The 27,533-nt window shown below is 38.6% G+C and overlaps 1 protein-coding gene across 1 annotated transcript in view; it reads left to right on the plus strand.

Moving 5' to 3' along the window:
• NCKAP5 (NCK associated protein 5) overlaps positions 1–27,533 on the plus strand; it is a 789,197-nt gene that overhangs the window by 237,531 nt on the left and 524,133 nt on the right. Inside the window, exon 3 of the mRNA XM_081142261.1 lies at positions 2,108–2,181. Within this exon, the coding sequence (XP_080998387.1) occupies positions 2,108–2,181 (74 nt within the window). The remainder of the gene's footprint in view (positions 1–2,107; positions 2,182–27,533) is intronic.

Below are 27,533 nucleotides of genomic sequence, written 5' to 3' on the forward strand. Positions count from 1 at the left end.
ATATGCTGTTTCCTTAGTCTATAGTGGTCTTTCCCTTCCCCTTTTCTCTGTCTTGCGACTGCCTCCTATTCCAGGGCCTAGCTCACAGATTATGGGCTCAATCTTCTTCTGACCACTGTACGTAAGGAAGCTGCCCCCCCATTAATCTCTCCTACCACCGGTTATTTCCATCGTAGCATGCATCCAAGCTGAAGCCGACCTGCTCACTTACTTGTCATGTCTCTCTCTACAGATTGTAAGCTCTCTGAGGGGAGGAACCTTCTACCTCTTGACTATCACTGTGTTGACTGCTCTAACATGTGGAGAAAGCAGTTGAGTGAAAGTGGACTAGTGACTTTGGAATGTTTATATTTGTTTCTACTTGGGAACAGTGCCTTTAAAATATTTTCAATGAAATGTATTTGAAAATGTCTCTGATAATCTTGAGTGTTCTAAGATTTGTTTAAACTTTGCCTTAATAACACAATCACAAACTATTACAACTTCCTGCAGTAACATTTCTGCTTTGTTTTTGATATGCCCCATGGTCTTGTTTAAATAACTTGAAAATGAATATTATTTAATAAGAATAAACCTCTTCAGCTAATCACGTGCAGTAGAATGATAGCTAGGTAAGGACTCCATACACGCTCTAGTCTAACTGAACTAATGTAGAAAGATAAAGCTTCTCAAAAGCTGCCTGGGTAGGTCGAGATCCAGAAACATTGAGCAGGGAGGGCCCTTTCCCTTATGTTAGGCTAATTTCTTTTTAAATGTTTTTATTAGTTTTTAGAGAGAGGAAGGGAGAATGGTGGAGAGAGAGAAACATCAGTAAGAGAGAAATGTCAGCCGCTTGCCTCCTGCACGCCCCTTGCTGGGGATCGAGCCCGAACCCTGGGCATGTGCCCTGACACAGAATCCAACCGTGACCTCTTGGTTCCTAGGGCGATGCTCAGCCGCTGAGCCACACCGGCTGGGCGGGTCAGTTCTTACTGTGTTTCTTTCCCTTGCCTTCCCCCACACCATTAGAGTGAATATCCCTACAGGAGCAATAGATTATGTATAGCATTTAATCAAAATAAATAAATCTGTATTTCAGAAAAGAAAGTAAGTATATTAATCAAAGTTCCTGGTTTATCTCAAATCCATAAGAAATGAAACAGTAACTTTCATGGGTCACTTAGCACTGATTTCATTGTGCACCATTCCATCTAAGGCAGCCGTTACACAGACACATGGCCTGCAGGCTGGATCTTCAACTAGAAAGCAAGAAAAGTGTCAGGTTCAGGATGGAAAATGAAATCAAGCTTTATACAGTGTATTTTGTTCCACAGTTAACAATGGAAACTACTGCATTCCAACCTCATATTCAGAAATCACAAATTAAAAAAAATCAGATTTAATAGCCGTTGAATTTTTATGAATCAGTCTTAGATGACAAAGGAATTCCTCATTCTGCAGAAATACTTCTTGAATATATGGTTTGATTTACGAACATAAATTTACACGCATTTCTAAAAAACAAGGTATACCTTGCCTTCATGTCTTCTTAGAGGCCAATGATTTACTTTCTAAGAGTCAAGCAAGACAAAAGCAAACTACATGGTCTTGTTTCTTTCTATAAGGAGATGAGGGAAGATGGACATGTGTTTCATCGATGGAAATGGTATGTCCAGTGAATGTGGGCAGTTAATATATAAAGCATTCTAAGAAGTTCAAAAATAATGCTTTTGCTGGGAAGTGCCTCTTGTGAGACCAGTGTATTCAAGACCTGTATTGCCTGCCTTGCTATTTTAAGCTCAGCAGCAACATTGGCTCCGTTACATTTATATAGCAAAACACAGACCCCAGCATAGATGACTGTGAAGCTTAGCGTTCTTTCTGTGAATAAGAGGATTTTTAGGCTGACACTATAGGAATCCAGTTCTCTTTAGTGCTTTGTTTATAGAATGATCACAGGCTATGGAGAAAGTATTATTCATCCCCAAATAACTATGCATGTAAGTCATTGACTTCTAGAGTCCAAGGGATTATCTTGCCAAAAACCTTCCTTGTAGAGATAAAGCTTGTCTTAGAATTCTGGTGCCTATTGTAATGAGGATTTGTCTTTGTGTGTCTCTATGTGCAGGAATACATGGACTCCAATAAATACATTGAGCATCTGCTAACTCAACTCGAGGAAAAACACAGAAGTCTCTGGAGGTGAGTTAAATCCGTATCCTCAATTTATAGCGGCCTCTATAGCTTCGATCTTGATCTTGGAGGCTGGGAATTAGAAATGGTTTCTTATTCCATTTGGTGCCAAAAGCATCATTGGGGACAAGTTGTCTTTGAGTCAAGGACCTGCTCAGAGCTGGAAGGATGGTAGAAATTGGGACAGACACTGGTTAAGGTCAATGAAATAATTTGTCCAACACCATGTGGCAACCTTGTATTGTAGAAACTGGAACCAAATTCTCTGATCCTAGCCTGCTTAAAGATCATTTAAGTTTTTTTATAATTAAAAGGCAGATGACTTCTGGTTCACATTTCTGCTTCTCTTCATAGTAAAGGGACGTATTTTAAGAATGCTGTTGTATAGGTCGCAATGTTTTTATTCTACATGGTAGGTTCTGATTCTCGGTAAGGAAAAGTATGTGAGAATATTTGTGCAGGTAAATTGGAAAAAGGTTATATCATATAAGTCATATTTTCAAGTTATTCATTCCCTGGGGCCTCTTGGGAATTGAGACCAGGTAAGGATGGTTGTGATATGATTATCTAGATCTTTAGGATCCATGTAGTTATGCTCTTCACAGGTGCTGCTATGGAATTTGAATTCCTTTTTCTAAATTCCTATAGCTCTTGTTGTCTGGAATGAATGTACTAGTGCTCATTTATATGATGCCTCACATTGCACTGGAATTGTTTCACGTAATTAGCTTTGTGTCCCAATGGTCAGGATGCCCCTAACGTCCGCTGTTTCTTATCTCCTCGAGGCAGGGAGCAGAGCCTTCCCTCTATTCACAGAGATGGCAGGTAAATATTTGCTAACCCTGTGGCTCTTTTCCCCACCTCGTCCAAATCCATCGCCACTGGTCTCTGCACCAGGCTACGCTGCCCCTTCTCTATGCACCCTGTAACAAACCCCAGTCACCTTGACATTGTCTTCCTGAGGAATTCCAGTTCTTGGTAAAGTGCCTGATATTTTCATTTGTCCTGCTCTCATGTTAGTTTTCCTACTAGAGAACAGATCTGTGGTTATAGTAATAGACAGAATTCTATTTCTGCACACACAAAAAATTGCTGGTGTAGGGTACAGCAGAAGTGTATAATTTTTAAGTCTGCTTGCTACTAAGAGGCCCACCAGTGCAAAATTAATTCACACCAAGTTGATTTTGTATAAACTGATGCAATATTTGCCAGATTTGTTTTTGAGTGCTGTAACCTGGTGTTGATACAGTTTTCTTTTGTGAACCAGTGTACTGTATTAATAAAACCAACAACAGTAATGTATTTATGGTTGTGTGCCTTTTAAATGATATTTTCTATAGGTCTACTACAAAGTATATTTAAAAAGTTATTTGACTGAACTGTAGCACTTTCTTTCAACTACTTGAACATTTCATTATCTTCCAAGAGGAAAATACAAAGAAATGATGAATACCACCTGACAAAGGGAATTCAGAGTTTAACTTGGTCAGTAAGTGTGTCTTATACGCACCATTGGGAAGGACTAATGGATTCATGGGTCTTTGGACCCAATGCCTGAATGGAAGGAATATTTTCCTGCTTTTTCAAGGTAGCTAGTAAAAACCTTCTGGTCTTCTCCAATATGATTAAGTTAAAATCCCATTTCAGGCACAGAATTAAACTCGCATAAAGTAAGAGATGAGAATTTTGTGTGCAGTTGATTCCATTTTCCTTCAGAAATGGAATTATTGCAGGTGAAAAAGCATAGCCTTATATATAGTGTCAGAGGATCTAATAAAGCTACATTTGAATAACAATAAAGGGCGGTAATGACATTTGAATAGTCAGAATAACTGCCAGTGAGAAAATGGAGATGGGCAGTATTGAAAAGAAAATGAAAACCAGTAATAGCAGATTTATATACTATTTATTGAGTCATGAAATTATACTTGATTATATTTTGCAGAGAGATCTTGACTGACTTAAAGTAATAGGGTTTGTGATGGTTATTACAATGTCATAACTGCAACCGGAGCCAAATTGTTTTCAGTAAAGGATATGTGAGTGACAGTGAGCAGTGTGGGGAATTCTTTCTGGTTGTGATTAAATTTTTAAAACACTTTCTTGCATTAGGGTAGAAACTATGATGTGCAGAGGATCATGGGAATAGCATGTGAGGTACCCAAGCACAACTGGATTGTCGGAAGTTAAACGAATGTTTCCATAACTCAATATAAAACTTTTTCTCTGATTTTATTATGCCTTTGATTTGTAGCTGGTGCAGTTTTCATGGGGGAAGCTACTTTTTATTGCTCCTGACTAACTGATGGCCTTCCATTTATGCTTGAACTAACTTATAACTTAAAAGAAAGGACAAATTCTGAATATTTAGTTCTTTCAACAATAATGGTGGTCAGCATGGCCACAGTCTCTGAGGATTGATCAAAATCATGGTAGACACATATGCTGTTACTGGCACTTGCTGAATGATAAAAGAATTGGGCAAATGATAGAAGACTGGATATCAGGATTAAAAATCCTTCCTTATTTTTGTGGAAGGAGCTACTTGTCTTTCATAGTTTTTGGTCATTTCTTACAGCATAACCAGTTGCTGTGACACAAATAAATTGTTGGAATCATACTCTCAAGATAACTAGTTATTTTGGGGTCCTGTTTAGTATTCTACTGAAATAGACATATTAACTATCTCTGGGTTTTCAAATTGCTAAGGAATTTGTGAAGTCCAAAAATAGCTGTCTAGCCATGAGCAGTCATTTAGCTCAGCTGTATTTTTGACACCCACAGATAACGTGCATGAATTCATCTGGAGAAGAGGGTAGAGTCAGAATCTAGAACTTAGTCTAAGACTTGCACGCAAGTCTAATTGTGTGTGATGTGCTCTGCCTCTCCCTGCTTGATGATGAAAAGGAAGCACCCCCATGGCATCTTGCTTACTAGGTGATGTTGAGATGTGATAATAAATTTCTGCATGTTTATTTGTTTTAATGTGAAAAGTTAAGATTAGAAGAAAAAGGCTCATTTGCACTTAATGATTTTTATATCTTCTGTTACTGTTTCTGATTTGGCTAAATATATATCTGTGACTGACAAAGATTGTAATAAAACAATTGCTGAGAATGTCGTTCTCCTACACTTGATAGAAATCTTGACCCATTTGCAGCCTCAATTTAAAAGTTTAGAACAAACACAGTTGGAAAATACAAATTGAATTCATGAATATTTATGATGTCAATGACTCTTTCATGTCACGTATGTGAAATTATGTATAAAAATGGAAACAGCATGATGCTATAGAAATGCAAAGAGGACTGGATTAGAGGTTTTGGAGACTTGGACTCTTGTCCTGGCCTGCTTAAACTGGCTGTTAGGTGACATCTGGGACTGAGTATCCTTATCTGTAAAAAGAAGGTATCGATATAGCTAGTATTTAAGATTTTGGAACCCTGAGATTATATGAAACATAATGTCTAGTATTACATTTATATAACATGTCAGACATGTATAATCTCATTTTTGTATAATATTTAACTAATATATCATGATCAACCTCTGTAATACATATATCATAGAAATCTTCAAAAAAATGAGTAGAAATGACTAATATAACAGAAATGCCTAACAATTTGCCAGTAACACAACTAGATAATGTCAAAGTGTTCATTTCAGATTTTCCTGGCTCAAATTGGAGACAGTGTTATAGATAGCCTGTAAATAAATAAGGTAGGTCTGCATGGGCAAGATTAAATGACAAGATCTGGTAAATGCAGGGTGCCAGCTGCAAGCCAAGAGAGACCAGATCACCAAAGTCCCATTGAACGAACTCTGTGTAGGCTAGGGCTCTCAGTTGAGGTGCTGTTGACAGTGGTGGCCAGGTCATTCTTTATCATGGGGGTGAGAGCAGGGTTGGCCTGTCCATTGTAAGGTGTTTAGCATAATCCCCAGCTTCAACCCACTACATGCCAGTAACATCCCCGCATTGTGACAACCAGAAAAAAATGTCCCCAGACATTTTCCATATGTTCCCTAGGGATCAGAATCATCTTTTCTCCCCATTGAGAACCAGTGATCTAAGTCATTGACACAAGCATTTTTCTAAGCACGTATCAAAAAATACTAATACCCTGGGTCACTGTTGTAGGTGTTTTAGGAAAAACAAATGTATTCTGTGGTCAAATTTGCAATATACAAGGTAAGGCCAAGTTTTAAAATTGTTTTAATTGCCGAACTTTTCAGAGCCAGTTATATTGCTAATGTGCTACACACATTAAATACAGGATATAGGATATAATTTCAGCTTCTTAAAAAAATCCTCAATCATATCTTTTGTGAAGTATTTACTCTGACTAGGTTCTAGGAAACACATTTTGGGAAGTGGTGATCCATCTAATTTCATAGCCAAATATAAACATGGCTTGTACCCTTTCCTCCCCCATTTCTCTGGTCCTGGGATGGGGGACTTAGTGAAAGAACAGTTAGTACTGTGAGGAGTCTGGCTTGCTGGTAAAAGGAGGAAGCAGGTATGTGGAGAAGCCAACCCCAAGTTCTCCATTTTCTTAAAGGGGAGACCAAGCCTCAAGACCAAATTCCAGGAATCTGAAGAACCATTGCTGACTAGCTGTGGTTGCCCTCGTGAGGCACTTACCTCCTGCTTCCCCAGGAGGAGAAATGGTGGTTTCTACACGACCTGGGGGGGGGGGTTCATCGAAGAGCATCTATAGATCCCTGGTTGGAATCAGATTTCCTAAGGCCTAGCCCTTCCAACATAAAGCGATGATTTCAATGTATCCAGAATTCTTAAGAGCAGACTTTTGCTTTTGCTTCATGGCTTATATGTGATTCTTTTTTTTCTTTTTTTAAATATATCTTTATTGATTTCAGAGAGAGAAAAGGAGAGGGAGAGAGAGAGATAGAAACATCAATGATGAGAGAGTCATTGATCAAGCTCGCAACCCGGGCATGTGCCCTGACTGGGAATCGAACCCCGATCGCCTGGATCCCAGGTTGACGCTCAACCTCTGAGCCACACCCGGCCGGGCTCTATGTGATTCTTATTCTAAGGAAAGAGAAGGAACAAATGGGCAAAAACTTTGTTTTGATTTCAGTCAAGATTCAAAATGTTGCTTATCTAAGTGGAGTGAACATTGAAATAAAATGGTCTACATTCCAAATACTCATTCATGTACTCCCTGATTTTGATAGATTTATATATTTTGGGGTATAGATAATTGGCACCACTGCCTACAGTTCATTTCAGCTCTAATGTTAATTTCCATAAAATGTAAGTGATATTAAAACTGCTTAGTGAGAGGCTACATGCTGTTGTATCCTCGAGAAAAGAAAATTATTTGCTAATGTGTTATCTAGGAATTGTCTTGCCATTGTAAAATAGAGATAAGAAGAAAAAGCACATACACCCCAAGAAAAGTCAAGCCCAGAGCCTCTTGGAGATTTACTTTCTATGCATCTTGTATCTCAGACTCATATTATCCAGGCATCTTAAGAATTACCATGTCTCCATCCTCATGGGGTTAATTTATGTAGACGAAGGAGACTCCAAGTATTAAACAGGTTGCTTTGCTGTAATCATAGACTTCCACTGGGAGATCTTAATTGGCAACAAGTAAAATTGCTCTGCATGAATTCTTAATGGTGGACACCACATAAAATAAGAATTGTGATTTGTTTTTTAAATCCCTTCCAGAGAAAAAGAGGCTATCTCTGGGGGACGGAATGTATGGCAAACAAAGAGTGAGCTCAGTGCTCCGCAACAGCAGTGAAAGCTCTGAAAGCAAAGCCTCATGCCAGGCCAGCTCAATACAGCACATGGCTTCCCAGCTCTGCATCCCTGGCTCCCTCCGCTGAGGTCAAAGGAGGCCAGACTAGCAAGCTTTATATTATCTTCCCCTCCTCTCAGCCCCTGGGCTGGATTTCTAAATCATAGCTATATTCATGGGCAAGTGTGAGCACAAGGGCCACCCTGGAAACCCATCAATGTCACTCCTCAATTACCCACCAGGGGTTGTCTCGGAGATGTAGCCAGTCCCAGACCCCTGCCAAGATAAGAGCCTTGCCTCTAAGTCGTGCCCTCTACCAAGCACTAGGCAGAATAAATCAGGGCTCTGGAAATTGGGTATCGCGTCCTGCTTCAACAGTTATGTCATCCCTGGCCAGTGGCGGGGATACTATTATAGACGGACATGCCGCTTTCTAGGAGCGGAGCAGCATTGAGGCTCCTCTCATTTCTCCGAAGACCTGATGAAGAGACATCACTGTCTGTAAGGTGACCTAGTCAGCAACAGAAGGGGCTTGTAGAACTAAGTCCTTAAAGACATCTGGACTAACTGAAGCAGAAGATGACCCGGGTCCATATTTCACCTTACTCGTTAGGACTGATCATCATTAGAGTTTATTTACAAGGCCTGTCTGATATGCTTGTTGAAATACGTAGGGGTTGCCTAGTATTTGAAACCAGGACTTCTGGGACAAGGAGCCACTAAAAATACCAGACTGAAACTCTACAGGAACTTTATATACATCATTTCCCGTTTCTTACCAGATCTATCCACCCCTATTTTTTTTAAAGGGACATGCTAATCCAGCAGAGGACACATAGTTAGACTCTACCCTAATAAATGTATAAAATAGACTCTTTAAAATCATATGGGTTGTATTTTGCCTTCTTTACTCCAAATCTTGTTTGCAAAAAAAATGAACATACAGTTATCTATAAAACACATTATTTGGAGACTGTCCTTCAAAAGTCCAAAGGTTTCCCCAAGAAGCTGGTGTTTTAATCTGAGTAGGAGCAGCTCTGGTAGACTGGGGGCAGGTGAAGAATTGGATACTGAATAGATTTAACTTAAGCTGCCTTTAAAATTTGTAGTATAAATATATATAAGATGATGAGAAATTCAGATATGGGGCTCTTTATAGTTTATGTATAAACCACAGTATAGATAGAGGCATTAGGTCAACCTACAAAGCTATAAAATTGCTCCCTAAGGTAACTGGGGAAAGAGCCCCACTTTGAAGATGGATTCACTGCAGCTGAGGGAAGCTTGAGTTGAATGATGCTGTACAAGTAGGTCCATAGATGATTTGAAAGTCATTCTAATTGTAGTTTAAACGGGTTTATGTTCTGCAAGAAACTCTCTCAAAGATCAACATCAATAGGATTTGGGGGTAACTCAGAGAAATTTACCACTATTTAATCTGAAAACATTTGTCCTGAAATACATTTGTTAGTTTTAGATCCATGCTTATCTTAATATGATGGCCAGGAACCTAAAGTGATTTACTTATCTGAAATTAAAATAAGGAGCCTCAAGTAAAAGGCACTTTGCAGGTTTTTTGGGATGACAGAGACCACAACTCTTCCCTACTAAGTTGAAAGGGGGGAACTCCAGCAGGCAGCTGTGTAAATGACCTGCTCACCAGATGTGCATGTCAGGCTGAAGTGCACCCCCAATAGGAATGACAGAGTGCTTTTGGGGGGGTGGGATAAATGATTAAATGGGTAATGTACCAGGCCTTCTATTTAATTTTAATGTTAATGGAAACCACCCCTCTAACTTGTTAGTGCATGAAAATCCTTGTGATTTTCTTTAAGGGATTGGTTGTTTGGATTTAACTCGACATATAGCTCTACATAGCTAACTCTGGAGTTAAAAGGAGTAATTTTTTTTTTTTTTTTGCTTACTCTCTCCAGTTATTTTAGCTTTCTATATTCAGAGGCCTGGGAGGGAGTTCTAGTATCCCACCTTCACCTTAACTCTGGGGATAGGTGTTTGGGGCCCTGAAAGGAGGAAATTAAAAATGGAATTCTCCCCATCCCCCTAAGGCTTTAGTTAAGGCAGACTGTATACTTCCGTATTACAAATTAGGCCTCATAAATAATCCCACAAAGAACTAAGGATGGGAAGGTGCCTGAAGCAAAGAATCAGAAATAGGTTGGCCAAATTCTAAAGTAGTTGGTAGAAACCCCATGTTAGATATCTCAGGGCAGAGAAAATGAAGACTGTGATCCTCTGTCGCAGGGTTGGTTGAGTTGTCAACCTGTGTCTAGTGTCATGGCCCAGGAACCGTCATGGATTTGCTTTACTGGAACCTGGCTTACTTACTGTTCAGGGCTCTCCCCCTACCCAATACTCACTGATTGGGAATTGTATATGTACTCTCTATCAAGATAATCCTGGGTTTTTCACCAGACGTAAAAGTCTGCATGCGAGAGAAAGTAAAAGTCACTGTAGCTCTCAACTCTGCGCCACTACAGTGACCAGGGGATGCTCTGGTTCTTGCCTCCTCTCCCCTCTCCAGTTATGAGGATGACACTTCAGCAAAATACTCCCAACATGTACCTGACAGTGTCTTTAGTCTTACCCTCACTGACCTCTCAGTTCTAAACACATAACTCTCGATCCCACCCTGTCTTATTTTCTAATTATCTCATGAGGATAGGTCTTGTATCCCTAAGATCTTTGACCGATAGGACCAACTCTTCTCATTCTTTGCATCTCTCATAGTGCTTAGCATAAGACATAAAACTTCAGGATAAAACTCGGCTGACCTTGAAAGCATGGAGACAATTGGAAGTGTGCTCTAGTCATCTTTGAACCTAAAAGACTTGTCTCAGTGCCATGCAAATGCTTAATGGGATTCACAGTTTCAAGACAGTTACTCTTAGAAAGTTAAAGATGGGACATTTAGCGGAAATGTGGATGTGTTAGTGATGTGTAAAGCCAGGAGGAATGCTTGCTTTGCTGGACTTGTTTATGCTGCTTTCAAAAGTCAACCATAAAGAAGGTCTACGCAGGCCAGGTCTGCGTGCTGGGTCAGTGCACTTCATGGGACAGGCTCTGGCCAGGAGCAGTCATGATCAGGCCTGGGTTTCTGCCTCCAGGTTTACTGTCCTTATCTACCAGTTGTATCTTGAGCTGCAAACAGACTTAGCGATAGAAACAATGAAAGAATATCTTGCCCGGCCGGGCGTGGCTCAGCGGTTGAGTGTTGACCTAGGATCCAGGCGATCGGGGTTCGATTCCCAGTCAGGGCACATGCCTGAGTGGTGGGCTCGGTCCCCGGTCGGAGGCATGCAAGAGGCAGCCGGTCAATGACTCTCATCATTGATGTTTCTATCTTTCTCTCTCCCTCTCCTTTCCTCTCTCTGAAATCAATAAAGATATATTTTTTTAAAAAAAGAATATTTCATAATTTTGAAAGAAATTAAGAAGAGACTGTGATAAGTGAAAATATATAAATAAATAATAAACCCATGATAAAAATGAAAGCCTAAAATAGTACCTGTTTTATTTTATTTTTTTATTTTTTTACCTTGGGTGAAGTGAGTTAAAGCAAAATTATAGACACATACGTCATGTTCCTTTTAAAAACAGACTCAGAGCTTGACCTGAAAGGTTAGAAAGGAGGTACTTACAGGAAAGGTCTTGAGGATTTTGACATACACTGGAAGTCAGAGGAGAGTTCGAAGTAAATGATACAGGCAGCCAAGTGGAGCGAGAGTTTTCAAAGGATTAGCGACATGGGAGGTAGTGGAGAAATAAAGTAAAAAGGTGTAAGAAGAGAACAATCAACAGCTAAAAGTAAACTAGCATTTTATTAGTTAAGTGCTTTAGATAACCTAATTACCAAAAGGGCATTTTCCACCTCCTAGAATCTTACTGATATTTGTTCTAGTCCAGGTGGGTCCATTTGTTGGCATGCGGTCTGATGAGAGTCTGTTTCCTGATTGATTGCTGACTGTGTTGTACTGTTGTTAAACTTTGAAAATATTCCTGGTTAATTCTCTGCAATGGGGAGGTCAGGTCCTGACTCTGACACTCACTGTGTAGTCCTGGGAAAGTCATTTAGGCATGTGGACCTTCACGTTCATTGGCGGAGACAGGGTTGAAGTGAGTTAAGCGGTCCTCTCTTTATAGGTAACAATCTGTGATTCTTACCAATCATCTTGAAGGGGTAGTTGAAAGGCTGGGTGATGAAGCCAGAAGAGAAGGGATAAATACATGGAATTACTGAGAGTTGGAAGTGATGGTTTTTCTTCTTGAAAGAAGGCAGAAAATTATTTTTATGAACCTAGTTTTCTTTAAGCTGTAACTCTTGGGCTGTGTCTTGGCACTGAACCTTCTGGAGGTAATAAAACAGCACACTGGCAGACCCAGGGCACCGGAGCAGGGCCAGCGTCTGTGACCACTTTCAAAAGGTTTTCCAGGAAATGGTTCTATTGAATAATGTCGAAGTTTCCACAGAAGCAATGAGCACAGCATGGTGCAAAAAAAAAAAAAAAAAAAGTCAATTGCACAGCATTAAAAATAAAAAGAATCAGCTCTGGGGTTATGGTCCCTATTAAAGGAAATCACATTGTCTTATGATGTTTCTTTAGTATTCCCTGGAGATTCATGGACTCACTGGCTAATTAAAAGTCAGAATGTATATTTATCTAAATTTATTAATTTTCTTGTCTAAGTGATTTTTCTGTATCTTTGCTCTGGAAATATATGAATGGGTTCGGTTACAGAGGCCACTCTGAAAGAGTCCAGATCACACAGACAATCTAAGATTTTGGTCTTTGGGACCATTTGTTACCAAGTTGATGTAAGTTAAAAGGCACTAAAATTTGCCTTTATCCAGTAATACCTCTCCCTCTGCCTATAATTCTCATGCTTGAAATAAAGGAAACTGGGTGCCCAGAAAATCACCCGTGAGATCTGTGCTTGCCACCTGAGGAGAGTCCTTGCATTACTCTTCTCTCCTTGTAGTATCATGTCACATATTAGTTTGCCGAATTAGATGCCTATGGAAATCTGAGTTCTGGAAATTTTATAGCAAAGTCAAGCATGTTTAGAATAGAAGAAAGGAAGTCCTATTAGAAATGTTACAGTACAAATCTAAATATTTCTATTTCTGGCCAGACATGTCCCTACCAACGCTAATCTTTTTTATTATTCATTATTCCTATATACACACTCCCTTGTTGTCTGGATCTCCATTCCAGACAGGCCTACCCATTTTTCAAGGCAAAGCCTAGGTGCCCCTGATGTACAACCCCTTGGCCTGATTCCTCAGCTCACCTGGGCTCCATTCTGCCCACTCCCCTCCCCTCCCAACTTGAAACTATATTATACATGTACACATGGTGATTACATCTTGTGAAAACTCCAGAATTATTCCATGTAACTTAATTTTGACTCTACAAATATTGTCAGCACCTGGCCTTCCATTTATGTTCTATATAAAAAGTTGATAGCATAGGGTTGAACATAATAGGTGTTCAGCTAACATACTGACTGATTTTCCTGAACAGTTCTATGTGGAACTCTTGCTGATAACACTGTATTAAGAGTATTTATTTCATCTCTCAGTTAAGGACATTACAAACTAGGAAGTGTCCAGAGGGCCAGTGACTAAAATGGGATGAGGTGCAGAATAATAGTAACGGTGGGAGGAATTGGAGATGTTTAGTTTGAAAAATAGAAAGATAAAGGATAGACCTGATAACTTTTCTGAAATGCAATGAGTTGTCCTGTGGAGAGGCACTAGCAGCATCCTGGGATATTCAGAAGAGAAGAGCTGGTAAACCAGTTGTCTATGTTAGAACCTGAACAACAGCAACTCAGCACCAGAAAGGAACACATACTACCCTCTCATGTGGAGAATGATGTTCTTGAGATAGTGAGCTCTGTACTACCGCAAGTTTCAAAACCTGTACTGCCATCTTCCAGATGTCCTGCAGGATGGATCGTTACAGTGGATAGGAAGTGTCCAGACACCCGTTACGTCCGATGACTCCACATCTGGCTTTCAGTCTCTGGCCCTATTGCTGCTCTACTTTTAAGGCCTGTTTCCTTGCCTGTGTACCACCCCTTTTAAATAATTGAAGACAGTTTTAGTTTGTTCTTAGTCTTACTTTCTAAAGGAAGCAGTGTAGGTCCTTCCATTGTTCCTCATGCAACTGCTTTCCAGACCCCACTATATGATGCCACCTACTGGACCTATTCTAGTTTGTCAGTTTTCCCTTTAACATGTGGAGCTCTAACAGGCACATAATATTCTTTATTATGACCAGATGACAAGTCCAGTTTCAGTCATCCGTTGAGAGAGGGCTGTTATTCTAACTTTATAGTTTTTCCCCTAGTGGTACTAATTGTTAATAACCTTTAGGCAAATAGCTAGAATTCCAGCATTGCCTCATGCATATCCAGTTACTCTCTTGTGGACTCAAGAATATAAATCATTATTTCAAGAAAGGGCGAAGAGTGTTTTAAATTTAGAATGCCTTTTTTCTGCACTGCTCCTTTATTCTCTGATTTTTTTTAAATTGCCTTGTCCTGTTTCACATCTTCTTTTTTCCAACCCCAAGGCTTTATTTATGGTTAAGAGGTCAGAGCAGAATTAATAAATATAAGTAAATTAGGTCATTCCTGACCTTGGTAGAACTTCTATTGGACAATTACCCAGGCCTTCAGAAGAAAGAAGGGAGTGAGCTTCAGATCGTCAGTGAAATGAGCAATTATTAACTTAACATTTACAATTCCAAGGTTAAGGAATATTGGGAAGGATTAATGTTAGAAGAAACAAAGCTTGTGAGAAAATATTTACCTGGAGCATGGCCAAAGGGCATGGCACTATTGGAGGTTTTGCTGAAGAGAGAGGTTAAAGTTGGGTTTTCTAGATGCTCGTCATGGTTCACAGGTAGATTTTTCCAATTCCAGCTGTATTGTGACAGTGAAATGTACATTTTACAAAGGAAGATACCGCTTTTTAAACATATATTATGCTAAGAGTTTGAGATCTTCTATTTTGGAAATCCAGTCCACTGCCCCTTCTTTGTGCTTCTTCCCTCCCCCTTCCCAACTCACGTCTCTGAGAGGTTTATTTCTGGCCCATTGACTACATTAGCAGGCAAGTTTATTTTTCTGGCTTGCTGCTAAACCATTGTGATAGAAGTTTCACTTCCAGGCTGTTTTAAAGTAGAATGATTATCTTCTTCCTCATAATTTTAAAGTTAACATTTGAAAATCACTTTCAACTTTCACTTTCAACTTTTGATAACAGCTGAAAAATGATTGTGGGGAGCTCGCATTCATCTCTGTCACATTGGTGAAGGTCTTGCAATAAATACATTGTCGATTATTTTTCCTGTCAAGTGCTGCTAGACATCATAGTAAATTAATTGTCTGGGACTGTTGTCAGATGGACGTCCTGATATTGTCCCAGAGAAGGCATGAGCTGAGATCAGGCGAAAGCAAAGACTAACTCGCTTGTCAGCAGGAAACAGTCTGCGGGGGTCAGGGAGGGTGGCTTGAGAAGATCACTTTGGAAAGAGATAGGTATACATGATAGTGGGCTCCTGACATTGCTGAGCCTCTGAGATCTTTTTTCTCAAGCAATATCCAGTGCAACCCGTATTCTACAGTGGGCAGGAGATTTGAGTGCTCTGGATACAAGGGTGTAGGCCATGCTATCACACAGTGAGAGATTTTTGAATTGCTGCATGGCCCTTTGCATATGTTTATGGGAAACCCACAAAAAGGTCAGAGGTTCAGGATGTCTGGGAGGTTTCCTGCTTCTCACTTGAGCAAACCAAAGAAGAAAGTGTGGATTAATCCTTACAAAAACTTTCTCATGGGATTTCCAAGAGTTGACTCCTCATGTAAAGTTAGAATGTGGAAGCCTCCCTTATGCTTCTGTTTGGGAACACGAAAGCTTAGGTATCACTGTCTGGATTAATATGTAGTCAAAGATGGGCTCCTTGAAGGTCCACCTTCTGTTCACAAAGCCCGCAGCCTAACAGTTTTTCGTGGCATCCAAAATGCAGCGTGTGGAGACTTTCACACATGGCAGCAAGAATTGTCATGGAGCATCCTGGCCCTGGGCCATCCCTGTCTTGGCAGAGTTGGCAAAGCAGGGCCTCTTTGATGTTAACTTCAAACATTCATGACATGATCCAAACGTAGCATTTTTTCTTATTAACTGGGATGGGCCTGTCGTTCATTTATATAAGCCACTTAAAATCTATTTGTATTTCTGACTTTTCCTACTTCTTTTTGGGTAATAAGATCCATAAGCATAATCCCTACTTGGTGGAATAGGGTTTCCTTTTATTTGGCCTAAACACACACAGGCTTCAAGTTGTGACCCCTTTAATTAGCATTTTAGGCTTCAGTGATTAAATCCGTGTTTACTCTATTAATATTTCTTATAGGCTTATAGACACAAGTCACTTTGCATCTGACATACAACACTCTTGGCTCAGTTTTGTTTTCTTGATTCTTTTATCTGTATTTAAAATTAAAAAAAAATTTTTTTTTCTCCATTCTTTTATTTCTTCCCCTTTGGCAACCATCCCCTTTGGCTTGTTCTCTGTGTCTGTGGGTTTATTTCTGTTTAGTTTGTTTATTTTGTTTTTTGTTTTTGTTTTTTAGATTCCACATATAAGTGAAATCATGAAGTATTTGACTTCCTCTCTCTGACTTATTAGCACAGTGCCCTCTAGGTGCATCTGTGTTGTTTCAAATGGCAAGATTTCATTTGGTTTTGTTGCTGAGTAATATTCTATTGTATGTATAGTCCACATTTTCTTTATGGGTTCATCTTTTGATAGACAGTTTGGTTCCATAGCGTGGCTATTGTAAATGAATATAGGAGTGCATGTATCTTTCTGAATTAGCAATTTTGTTTTCCTTGGATAAATACCCAGACATGGAATTGCTGGGTCATAGGTAGTTCTCTTTTTAGTTATTGGAGGGACCTCTGTACTGCTTTCTGCAGTTGCTGCACCAGTTTATAATCCCGCCAGCAGGACGTGAGGGATCCCTCTTCTCTACATCATCGCCAACACTTGTTTGATTTATTGATAATAGTCATTCTGACAGCGGTGAGGTGATACCTCATTGTAGTTTTAATTTGTGTCTCTCTGGTGATTAGTGATGTTGAACATTTTTTATATGTCTGTTGGCCATCTGTATGTCCTCCTAGGAGAAATGTTTATTCAGATCCTCTGCCCATTTTTTAATTGGATTGTTTTTAAGGGGATTAAGTTGTATGTGTGTTTTTTAATCCCCATCTGAGGATATTTTTTCCATTTCTTTTTTAGAGAGGGAGGGAGGGAGGGAGACATGTCCATTGGTTGCCTCCTGCATGAGCCCCAACCGGCATGTGCCCTTGACCGGGAATTGAAACCGTGACCCTTTGGCGCCCACTCCAACACTCTAACCACTTAGACACAGCGGCCAGGGCTAGAGTTTCTTATGTATTTTGGATATTAACCTCTTATTGGATATTTCATTTGCAAATATCTTCTCCCATTCAGTAGGTTGTCTTTTTGTTTTATTGATGGTTTCCTTCACTATGCAAAAACTTTTTAGTTTGACGTAGTCCCATCCATTTATTTTTTCTTCTATTGCCCTTGCCTGAGGAGACATACCCAAAAAGAAATTGCTAAGACCAATTTCAGAGTTTACTGCCTATGGTTTTGTCTAGAAATTTTATGCTGTCAAGTCTTGCATTTAAGTCTTTTATCCATTTTGAGTTTATTTTTGTGTATGATGTAAGGAAATGGTCCTGTTTCATTTTTCTGCATGTATCTGTCCAGTTTTCCCAGCATCACTTATTGAAGGCACTGTCTCTATCGCATTGTGTGTTCTTACTTTCTTTGTCATAGATTAATTGACAATATAAGCAAGGATTTATTTCTGGGTTCTCCTATCCCATTGATCTATATATCTGTTTTTATACCATGGCAACCAGCAGTGCTCAAGATAATGGTTTATCTAAAGCAAGTGTTATGGAATGACTACTATGAGCAGAGGCCCTGCCAACATGTAGTGTGAGGAAGAAATAAGCTTTCATGGCAAACCACAGATACCTAAGGGTGGTTTATTACCATAGGAGATAACCCGTCCTATCCTGACACCATATTCAGGCCAAAATAGTATAAAGGCAGAACAGATTCTCTGTGGTGCCTAGAATATATTTACTAAAAATTAGCAATTTATTATGGTACCACCTTATTTCAGTCCCTTAAGTATCAACCTCAGCTTTAGTTTTTTTCTTTATCGTCAGTATATCTCCAGAACATGTCTCAAAATTCTATTCCTTTCATAAGAAACTCTGGGGCCTGTTCTTCTTAATATTGCTTTAGATTTACTGTAATTGCCCAAAGAGTAGCTTTGCAACTTTTAGGTATTACAGGATAGTCTAGAAATATGATAAATGTTGTATTCCTAATTCATAAAAATAGATTGAAAAAAAAAATCCATGTTTACAATTTGGGAAAATACAATCAACTTGAATGCCCAGAGGACAAGATGAAACCATATAAGCCACTATAATTGTCTTTGTAAGGAAAGTTATAGTAGCTATCCATTCATTAAGAGCACTGCATTTTAATTATCTGGAAATAATCTTAGCTGTAGTTATTGCTGGCTATAAAAAGTTAATTTAGGTTTAATTGTTAAAAGTTAATTAGCTAAAATGACTCATTCTTATTATTAAAATGGAATGCCTCTGACATTTCACAGGAGCGTATATGCTGTAGAACAACTAGTATCAGAAACTTAGGGGCTCATTAAAATTTATAACATTATTTAATTACCATAGTTGTTTTAAACTGTAACTCAAAATTATAATCATTAGTAGTTTTTTAAAGTGTAGTTATTCACGTTTATAATAGCTTCTAAAGAGGGCAATATATTCTTGAGTGGGGGTTAGCAAACTTTTTCTGTGAAGGGCCAGATAGTAAATGTTTTTTACTTTACTGGCTGTATCCTTAGGGTCACTGTCATTACTCAAGTATGTAGCTGGAACTCAAAAGCAGCCACAGACCATATGCAAGTGAGTGCATGTGACTGTGTTCTGATAAAACTTTATTTGGTAAAATGTGCAAGATTTTTGTGGTGCTAGTTCCGGATCTAGAATGAATTTAAACAACAACAACAACTTTCTTGTATTGTTTTGCAACACTTTACATACCAACTCCTGAATGAATAAAGAAGGATTGTGGGTCATCGTTAATTTGATTTTGAGTCTCCACTCCCTTGAAGGCACCTGTTCGAACTGCTCTGCTAAGCCCTGAGTCACTAAGGCTCCCCCAGCCCGGTGGCTGGAGTGCTGTGAAGTGCAGGAGGAAACCTTGCCAACAACCGAGCTGGCTCTAGGAATCCCTTGTGTGGGCCTAAATATTACATAAACTGAGTTTCTCCATATGTAAAGTAAGCAGGGATAGAGGTACTAGGTCCCTGTGAGTGATCACCTGCTTTCTATGATTCTATTAGTATAAACATTAAAAAGTTCAAACCCATAAGCCGTCAAGTACAAATTATGAGGATTAATGGTCCTTGTAAAAGGCTTTCAGCACCTAGTGAGAAAGATACCACGTTACTCCTTGTTAGAGTTCCTAAAAAATGTGTATATTCATTATTTTTATATGACCGCATTTTATAGGTTGTTGGAAAATTATAGAAGCTATCCCCATGCTAGGGTAGAGGATACATAATGAATTTCCTAAATTCGAGTTGAGTTTAACCATATTCCATCTTCACCATTAAGTAGCCCTTTCAGTTATGTGTGGTGGGTACTGATCTGAGACCTCCTTTCGATAGGCTTGGGCAAACTTAAAATAAGCATGTGCATACTCGAGGGGACTTTCTCTCTTTTTTGCATTTAGGTTATTACTTTGCTTATATATTCCAAAATATAAAGGGGGTATTCTGACAAAAATAACATATCAACTTATAGAAATATATACACATACACTGTATATAGGGTGGGGGCAAAAGTAGGTTTACAGTTGTGAGTATGTGAAACACAGAGTTTATTCTTATATTATTATTTATTAACTATTTTATTATTTTCCATACAATCAACTGTAAACTTTTTGTCCACCTTGTACATGTACTGTTGACCCTTGAACAATGCTGGGGTTAGGGGTACCAATGCCCTGCACATTTGAAAAGCTGCATAGAACTTTTAACTCCCCTAAAACTTAGTTGTCCCTCAGTATCCTTGGGTGATTGGTTCTAAGACAACCCCACCCCCACCACCGATGCCAAAATCTGAGGATGCTCAAATCCCCTATATAAAATTGTGTAGGTTGGCCTTTTGTGGACTAGCAACTGCAGGTCAAAAACAGTACAAGATAAAGATACACACACACACACACACACACACACACGCACGCACGCACGCACGCACAATGGAATATTTCTCATCCATAAAAAAGAATGAAATGTTACCATTGTCAACAACATGGATCGACTGAGGGCATTATGCTAAGTGAAATAAGTTAGAGAAAGACAAATACTGTGTGATTTCACTTATATGTGGAATCTAAAGAACAAAATAAACACAGAAACAGACTCAGAGAGATCAGACTGCTAGTTGCTAGATGGGAAGGCGGGTGGGGGACTGGGTGAAAGAGGGGAAGAGATTAAAAAGTACTAATTGGTAGTTACAGAATAGCCTTGGGGATATAAAGTACAGCATAGGGAGTATAGTCAATAATATTGGAATAACTATGTGTGGTGCCAGGGGGAACTAGACTTATCGGGGGGATCATTTCGTAAATTATGTAGATGTCTAACCACTATGCTGTATACCTGAAACTGTAATAATATTGAATGTTAACTGTAATCAAAATATAAAAATTAAAAAAAAACTGCACAATCCAGGACTTATTGAAAAAACTACATATAAGTGGACCTGTGTAGTTCAAACCTGTGTTGTTCAAGGGTCAACTGTTTGCACACAAACTAATATATTTATGTGTATATACATATATGCATCATACCAACATCTGTACTATACACACAAACTGATTTCAGAAGACAGTCTAAGGACAGGATTTGAATGCCAACAAAATATTCAGAAGATATGCTGTTAAAAATTCAGGTCATGAACCTTTTTCGGCCTGCGGACTACACAGACTTCTGATTTTAAAAACCTGGCCCAATATCTGATGTAATAGTTGCTGTAATGAAAGACTGTTGGATGAGTAAGTACATTAATGAAAGGACATTAATCTTTAAGTTTCAAAACTGGAATGGTCGATAGAGCACGGGCATGTATTTCTTACTCTGTTACCAAACCCAGAAGAATCAGGCCCCACAGTGCACCCCATGAATCTGCCGCCTTCGTGGCGATCACGCTGCCATGGAGCAGGGGCCCGCCAGGCGGCGACTGCAAAGGCGCAAAGGCCCGTGGAGTGTCGCTCGGCCTTGCTGCGCTGAACCCAGCGTGCGCCCTGGCCACAGAGGCTTAATGATGAAATAAACCAAATTTCCTTAGTGAGGACTGGCTGTGATAGAACAGAGACTTAGTAAGAACCGGGGAAAATGTATAGCAGACAACGATCTGGGATAAATCCAAAATTAATAAGCCGTATTCTATTAGTTATATAAGAGAGCGCTATTCCAAGAGGAAATTTCTCATAACAGAATGATTGCTTAGCCCTCATGATTTTCAAATTAGCAACCATTTAGTCAGTGCTCCTAGGCAGAAAATAGTGTAGAAATTGCCTAAGGAAGGATTACGAAGTTGAACAGGAGTTTGTAATCCAACCCTGGAAGGTAAGGCCGGCCATAAAGCTTGGATAAAACGGAATGCATGGGAACAAAGATGAGTGAGGGACATTTTAAGGACCAATTTACAATCATAAACGATGCAGCAGGGAACCCCCATGTGCCTAGTGTTTTTGTGTTGTTGGAAGTGTAAATTTCAAAGTGAGAGTGTTCAGTCAAATGCAAAGTACACACGGAGCTTTGCTGGATGTTGCCACGTTTTCCTCCAGGCAGGCTGCACCAATTTCTACTTCCACCAGAACGTACGAGACTGTGTGACACAGTCTCATCAGTGTAATGAGTTATTCAATGTGCAAATGTTCTCCCGTCTGATAGATGAGAACTGGTATCAGTGTAATTTTAATTTGTATTTCTCTAGTCATAAGTAAGCTTGACCATCTCTTCAGATGTTCACAGGGCACTTTTATATTGTATTGTGCATTGTCTGTCCATGACTTCTGCCCATTTTTCTAGTAAGTTTTTGGCATTTCCCCTTGATTTTAAGAGTTCTTTGTATATTAGGGATATTAGCCTTATTTATAATATATTACCATTTTTTTCTCCCAGCTTGTCAGTAGTCTTTTAATTTTTTATGTTTGTTTGTTTTGCTATATCTGTGGTCAGCATAGTAATTAATGCCCTCAAAGATGTCCATTTCCTAGTTCCCAGAGCCTGTAAATATTGGCAAAATGTACTTTATAGATGCTATTATGAACCCTCAGATGGAGAGAGTATTCTGGATTATTCAGATGGGCTCGATATTATCATAAGGATCCTAAAAGCTAATAATTATTCTTAGCTGTGGTGAGAGGGAAATACAACTCTGGGGAAAAAAGGTCAGAGAGCCGCCGTGTTGCTGGCTTTGAAGAGGGCAGAAAGACCACGCGCCAAGGGATATAAGAACATTTAAGACGCTGGAAAGGCAAGGAAAAGTTATCCTCTGGAGCCTCTGCAAAGTGAGGCAGCCCTGCTGACATCTTGATCTTAGACCAGTGTTAGACCAGCCAGAATTCTGATCTATGAACTATAATGTAAGATGGTAACTTGGTGTTGTTTTAAGCTACTAGATTTGGGACAATTTGTTAGAGCAGCCATAGAAAACTAATATACCAGGCTACTTAAAAATTTTTAGATAGTGAAATTTATTCATCTTTTATTGCATTTGAAGTTTGAATCATTGTTAGATAACCCAGGTTATAAAGGAACTCACCTGTGTTTTTTTTCCTGGGATTTGTACGGTCTCATTTTTTACATTTCAATTCCTAGAGTAGTTGGAGTTTATTATGCTTGTGTATGGTTTGAGGAATGAATATAATGTTCTCTTTGGTCAAATAACCAGCTAGTTGTTTCAGCATTGATTATTAAAGTACCCCATCGTTGACCCGGTGATCTGAGATCCCATCTTTACTGCATAATGCATTTCCATGTGGGCTTGGATCTGTTTCTGGACTCTGTGATCTGCCCCTTCCCTGTTTATCCATGTATCAGGCACCACACTGTTTTGATTACAGGAGCCTTATATTGAATTATTTTCCCCTTTGCAGCTTTTCTTTCTCGTTTTCTTGACTATTGCAAGATTTTTATATGAACTTTAATATTAACTCTCTTAGCTCCAAAAAAAGAACCTGTGGGTATTTTTATTTAAATTGTGTTAATTTCATGTAGTAACTTAGAGAAAACTGATATATTTATAATGTTGAGTCATTCTGTTGAGAATAGTGAATAACATATTCTTTTCAAATCTATTTTTGTGACTTTCAGGAGTTTTAAAGCTTTCTTCTGGTTTTATACATTTCTTCCTATGATTTTTCCTGAGTACTTTATCTTCTTTGGTAAATGAGGTCTTCTCTACCAGTATAGTTTCTAGCAGGTTATTATTAGTGTGTATGAAGATGACTGATTTATACATACTAATTTATACTGAATCTGAATTTTTATTGTTTGAGTTAATTTTATCCTTGATTCACATAATTTGTCAGGCATACTATCATGTTATCAGTAAATATGGTTTTTACTTTTTCTTTCCCAATTCTTATACCTCCTCTTGACTTTCTGTAATTGCACTGAACACAATCTACTGTTGAATAAGTAGTGGAGACAGTGGGTATCTTTGCCTTATTCCTGATTTTACTAGAAATGACTCAAATATTTCTCCATTAAGTGAGATACTAGTGTTAGGACCATGTGTGTGTGTTTTATCATGTTAAGAAAATATGCATCGATTTCTATCTTCTTGAGTTTTCATAAGGGAGGGTGTTAAATTTTGTCAAGTCTTTTCAAATGATGAAATTTTTCTCATTAGATTTATTAATGTGATGTACTATATTAATGTTGAGCAAATACAAGTGGCCTTCGGTCATGAAATGCTTTTTAATGTGGTATTGCATTGTTTTGCTCATATTTATTTAGTATATTTGCATTGCTATTGATACACACACACACACACACACACACACACACACACACACACACATATAGCGGCATTGGTCTCTATTTTTTTAATTATTAGGTGGAATTTTTTTTATTTTTTATTTTTTTTAATCCTTACCAGAGGATATTTTTTCCATTGCTTTTCAGAGAAAGTGGAAGGGTGAGAGAGAGAGAGATTGGTTGCCTCCCATCTCACCCCCGCTGGGTGGAGCCTGCAACCGAGGTACATGCTCTTGGCCAGAATCAAACCCGGGACCCTTTAGTCCGCGGGCCCAGTGCTCTAACCATTGAGCTAAACTGGCTAGGGTAATTTTTTTCTTAATTCCAGCTGCTATAACAACATACCATAAAGTCGGTGCCTTAGCAACAACAGAAGTTTATTTCTCACAGTTTTGGGCGCTGAAAGTAGGAGGTCAGGGTGCCAGCATGGGTGGGTTCTGGCGAAGGCCCTCTCCTCTTTCTGCTCAGTGTATGGTCATACGGTGTAGAGTAGAGGCAGGCAGCAACTCTCTCATGGCTCTTAAGTGGGGGCTCACCCCCTACCTCATCTAATCCTATTTACCTTCCAAAAGCCCCCACCTCTTAGTACAGTCACTTTTGGGGGTAGGGTTTCAACATACAGAGTTGTTGCAAATGAAAACCTTCAGTCCATCACAACTGTCATTGTTCTTCTTGCTCCATACAAAAAATTAGAATGTTTTTATTCATATTTTCATGTTCTGGAAAAGATATGGAATGTGGGGCAATCTCATCGTGGGGATTTTTTTGTTAGGATTTCCTGGTGAAACCATATGGACCTATAGTTGATTTTTGGGGGTAGTATATTAATTACTTTCTCTATTTCTTCTTGAAAAGTTCATCTGATTAAGCTTTCTATCCGTGATAGAGCCAATTTTGGTAAATGTCTTTTCCAAAGAATTATTCCATTTTATCTATGTTTTCAAATTTATTTGCATAGAGATCAGATCTATAAAGTAGCTGCTAATTTTTTCTGTTTCAGTGGTTATTTCTTATTTGCCATTTCTTACCGTGTATTTTCTTAACATATATCTTCTCCCCTTCCACTTTTTAAAAATCAATTTATGTTGTTATCTACTTAAAAGAAACAAGCTGGATTTTGATTTCTTAACTAGGTACACTGCTTTTCTGTTTTATACTTACATTTTGCTCTAGTCTAGTCTTTTGCCTTGTGCTTTCCTCAGTTACTTTTCCTTTTTGGCCTTTTAGCTAAGAATTGAGTTTCTTTATACTCTTTAATTTTCATTGTTAAATGTCCTTAGGGCTCTTTATTTGTTTTTGTGACCACTGCTTTAAATGCAGCTGGTTGTTTTCATTATTTTTAAGAAATCTTTAAATTTTAGTTTGAATTCTTTTTCTAATTTACAGGAAGGAGGGATTTTTCATTTTAAAATTTTGATGATAATTCATTGCTTGCAGTGATATTGGCAAGTGCTTATGTTATTTCTACTTTATAGAACTTACTGATGTTTACTTCAAGGCTTAATAATAATAATGAATTTTTGTATATCTCACATGTGTTTGCATAGATACCAGGCTGCTGCATCTTAGAGCAGGAGCACCTTCAACTTTACTACACAGGCCTAAATTGTTTCCACCTGAAAGGTGTACGTGTTCCTGTTTCCACGCATCCTCCCCAACATATACTGCCATCAGAATTATTATTTTTTCTGTTATGATGGGTATGAAGTAGTATGTCATCATTGTTTTAGTTTGCATTTCCCCATCAACGAGATAGCATGCTTCAATATAGTTATCGCCAGTTAACCATCTTCTGTGAACTCTCCTTTTTTATACTTTCCCTTTTTATAAAAATAACCTACTCATTTGCAGCTCTTTACAAATTTGGAATAGCATTTTTTTATATAGAATATGTTTCAAAAAGATTCTTCTAGTCTGTGCCTTGAATTTTTATTTTCTTTATGGTAATTTTTTATCACAGAGGTTCAAAAATGAATGTAGTGAAATACTTCAATATACTTCCCAGCCTGATGAGATAAAAGTGTTCTCCAAAGAATTCTTCAAAAAGTTGTATAGATTTGCTTTTCACATTTAGTGGGGTTCTTCTTAGACTTTATTTTTTAAGAGCAGTTTTTGGTTTGCAAGAAAATTTACAGGAAGGTACATAGGTTTCCCATAAACCCATTGCGTCCACAAATGCATAGCTGCCCAAATCAGCAACACCACTCATGAGAGTGGCTCATTTTCACCATGGAAAAACTCACCCTGACAGAGTACACTCACCCAAAGCCCACAGTTTACCGTCGGGGTCACCCTCGGTGGTGAATATTCTGTGGGTTTGGACAAGTTTATAATGACATATATCCATCTCCCTAACACATGCGGAGTCTTCTCACTGCCCTAAAATTCTTTGTGCTGCATTTATCTCCTCCCCTTCCCTGACCCCTGGAAACCACAGGTCTTTTCACTGTCTCCATAGCTTTGCCTTTTCCAGAGTGTCATACAGTTGGAATCATGCGGTAGGTCACCTTCTCGAATTGGCTTCTCCCACTTAGTAATATGCGATTATGGTTCCTCCATGTCTTCTCATATCTTGATAGTTCATTTCTTTATAATGCTAAGTGATATTTCATTGTCTGAATGTACCATAGTTTATTTATACATTCACCTACTGAAGGACATTTTTGTTACTTCCAAGTTTTGGCAATTAAGAATAAAGCTGCTGTAAACATCGGGTACAGGTTTTTATGCAGACATAAGTTCTTAACTTCTTTGTGTAAACACCAAAGAAAACAATTGCTAGATATCATGGTTAGAGAGCATGTAGTTTCGTAAGAAACTGCCAAACTGTCTTCCACACTGGCTCTACCATTTAGCATTCCCAGCAATGCATGTCACTCCACATCCTCACCACTATTTGGGGGTGTCACTAGATTTTGACCATCCCAACAGGTTTGTAATGGCATCTCAATATTGTTTTACTTTCCATTTCCTTGATGACATGATGTGTAGTGTCTTTTCATATGCTTATTTGCCATTTGTATATCTTCTTTGGTGAGATGTCTATTAAGGTCTTTGGCCCATTTTTTAATAGGGTTGTTTTCTTATTGTTGAGTTTCAAGAGTTGTTTGTATACTTGGCTAAAAATTTTTTTTTATATTTTTTAGCTTTTGCAAATATTTTCGTACAATCTGTGACTTGTCTTCTCATCTCTTAATCCATATTTCACAGAGCAGAAGTTTTTAATTTTAATGGAGTCCAGCTTATCAATTATTTCTTTCATAGATTATGTTGGCATTGTATCTAAAAAGGCATCATTGTGCCAGGCCGGGTGTGGCTTAGCGGTGGAGTGTCGACCTAGGATCCAGGAGATCGAGGTTT

This window comes from Miniopterus schreibersii (assembly GCF_964146895.1).
Source record: "Miniopterus schreibersii genome assembly, chromosome: 7".
Taxonomy (NCBI): Eukaryota; Metazoa; Chordata; class Mammalia; order Chiroptera; family Miniopteridae; genus Miniopterus; species Miniopterus schreibersii.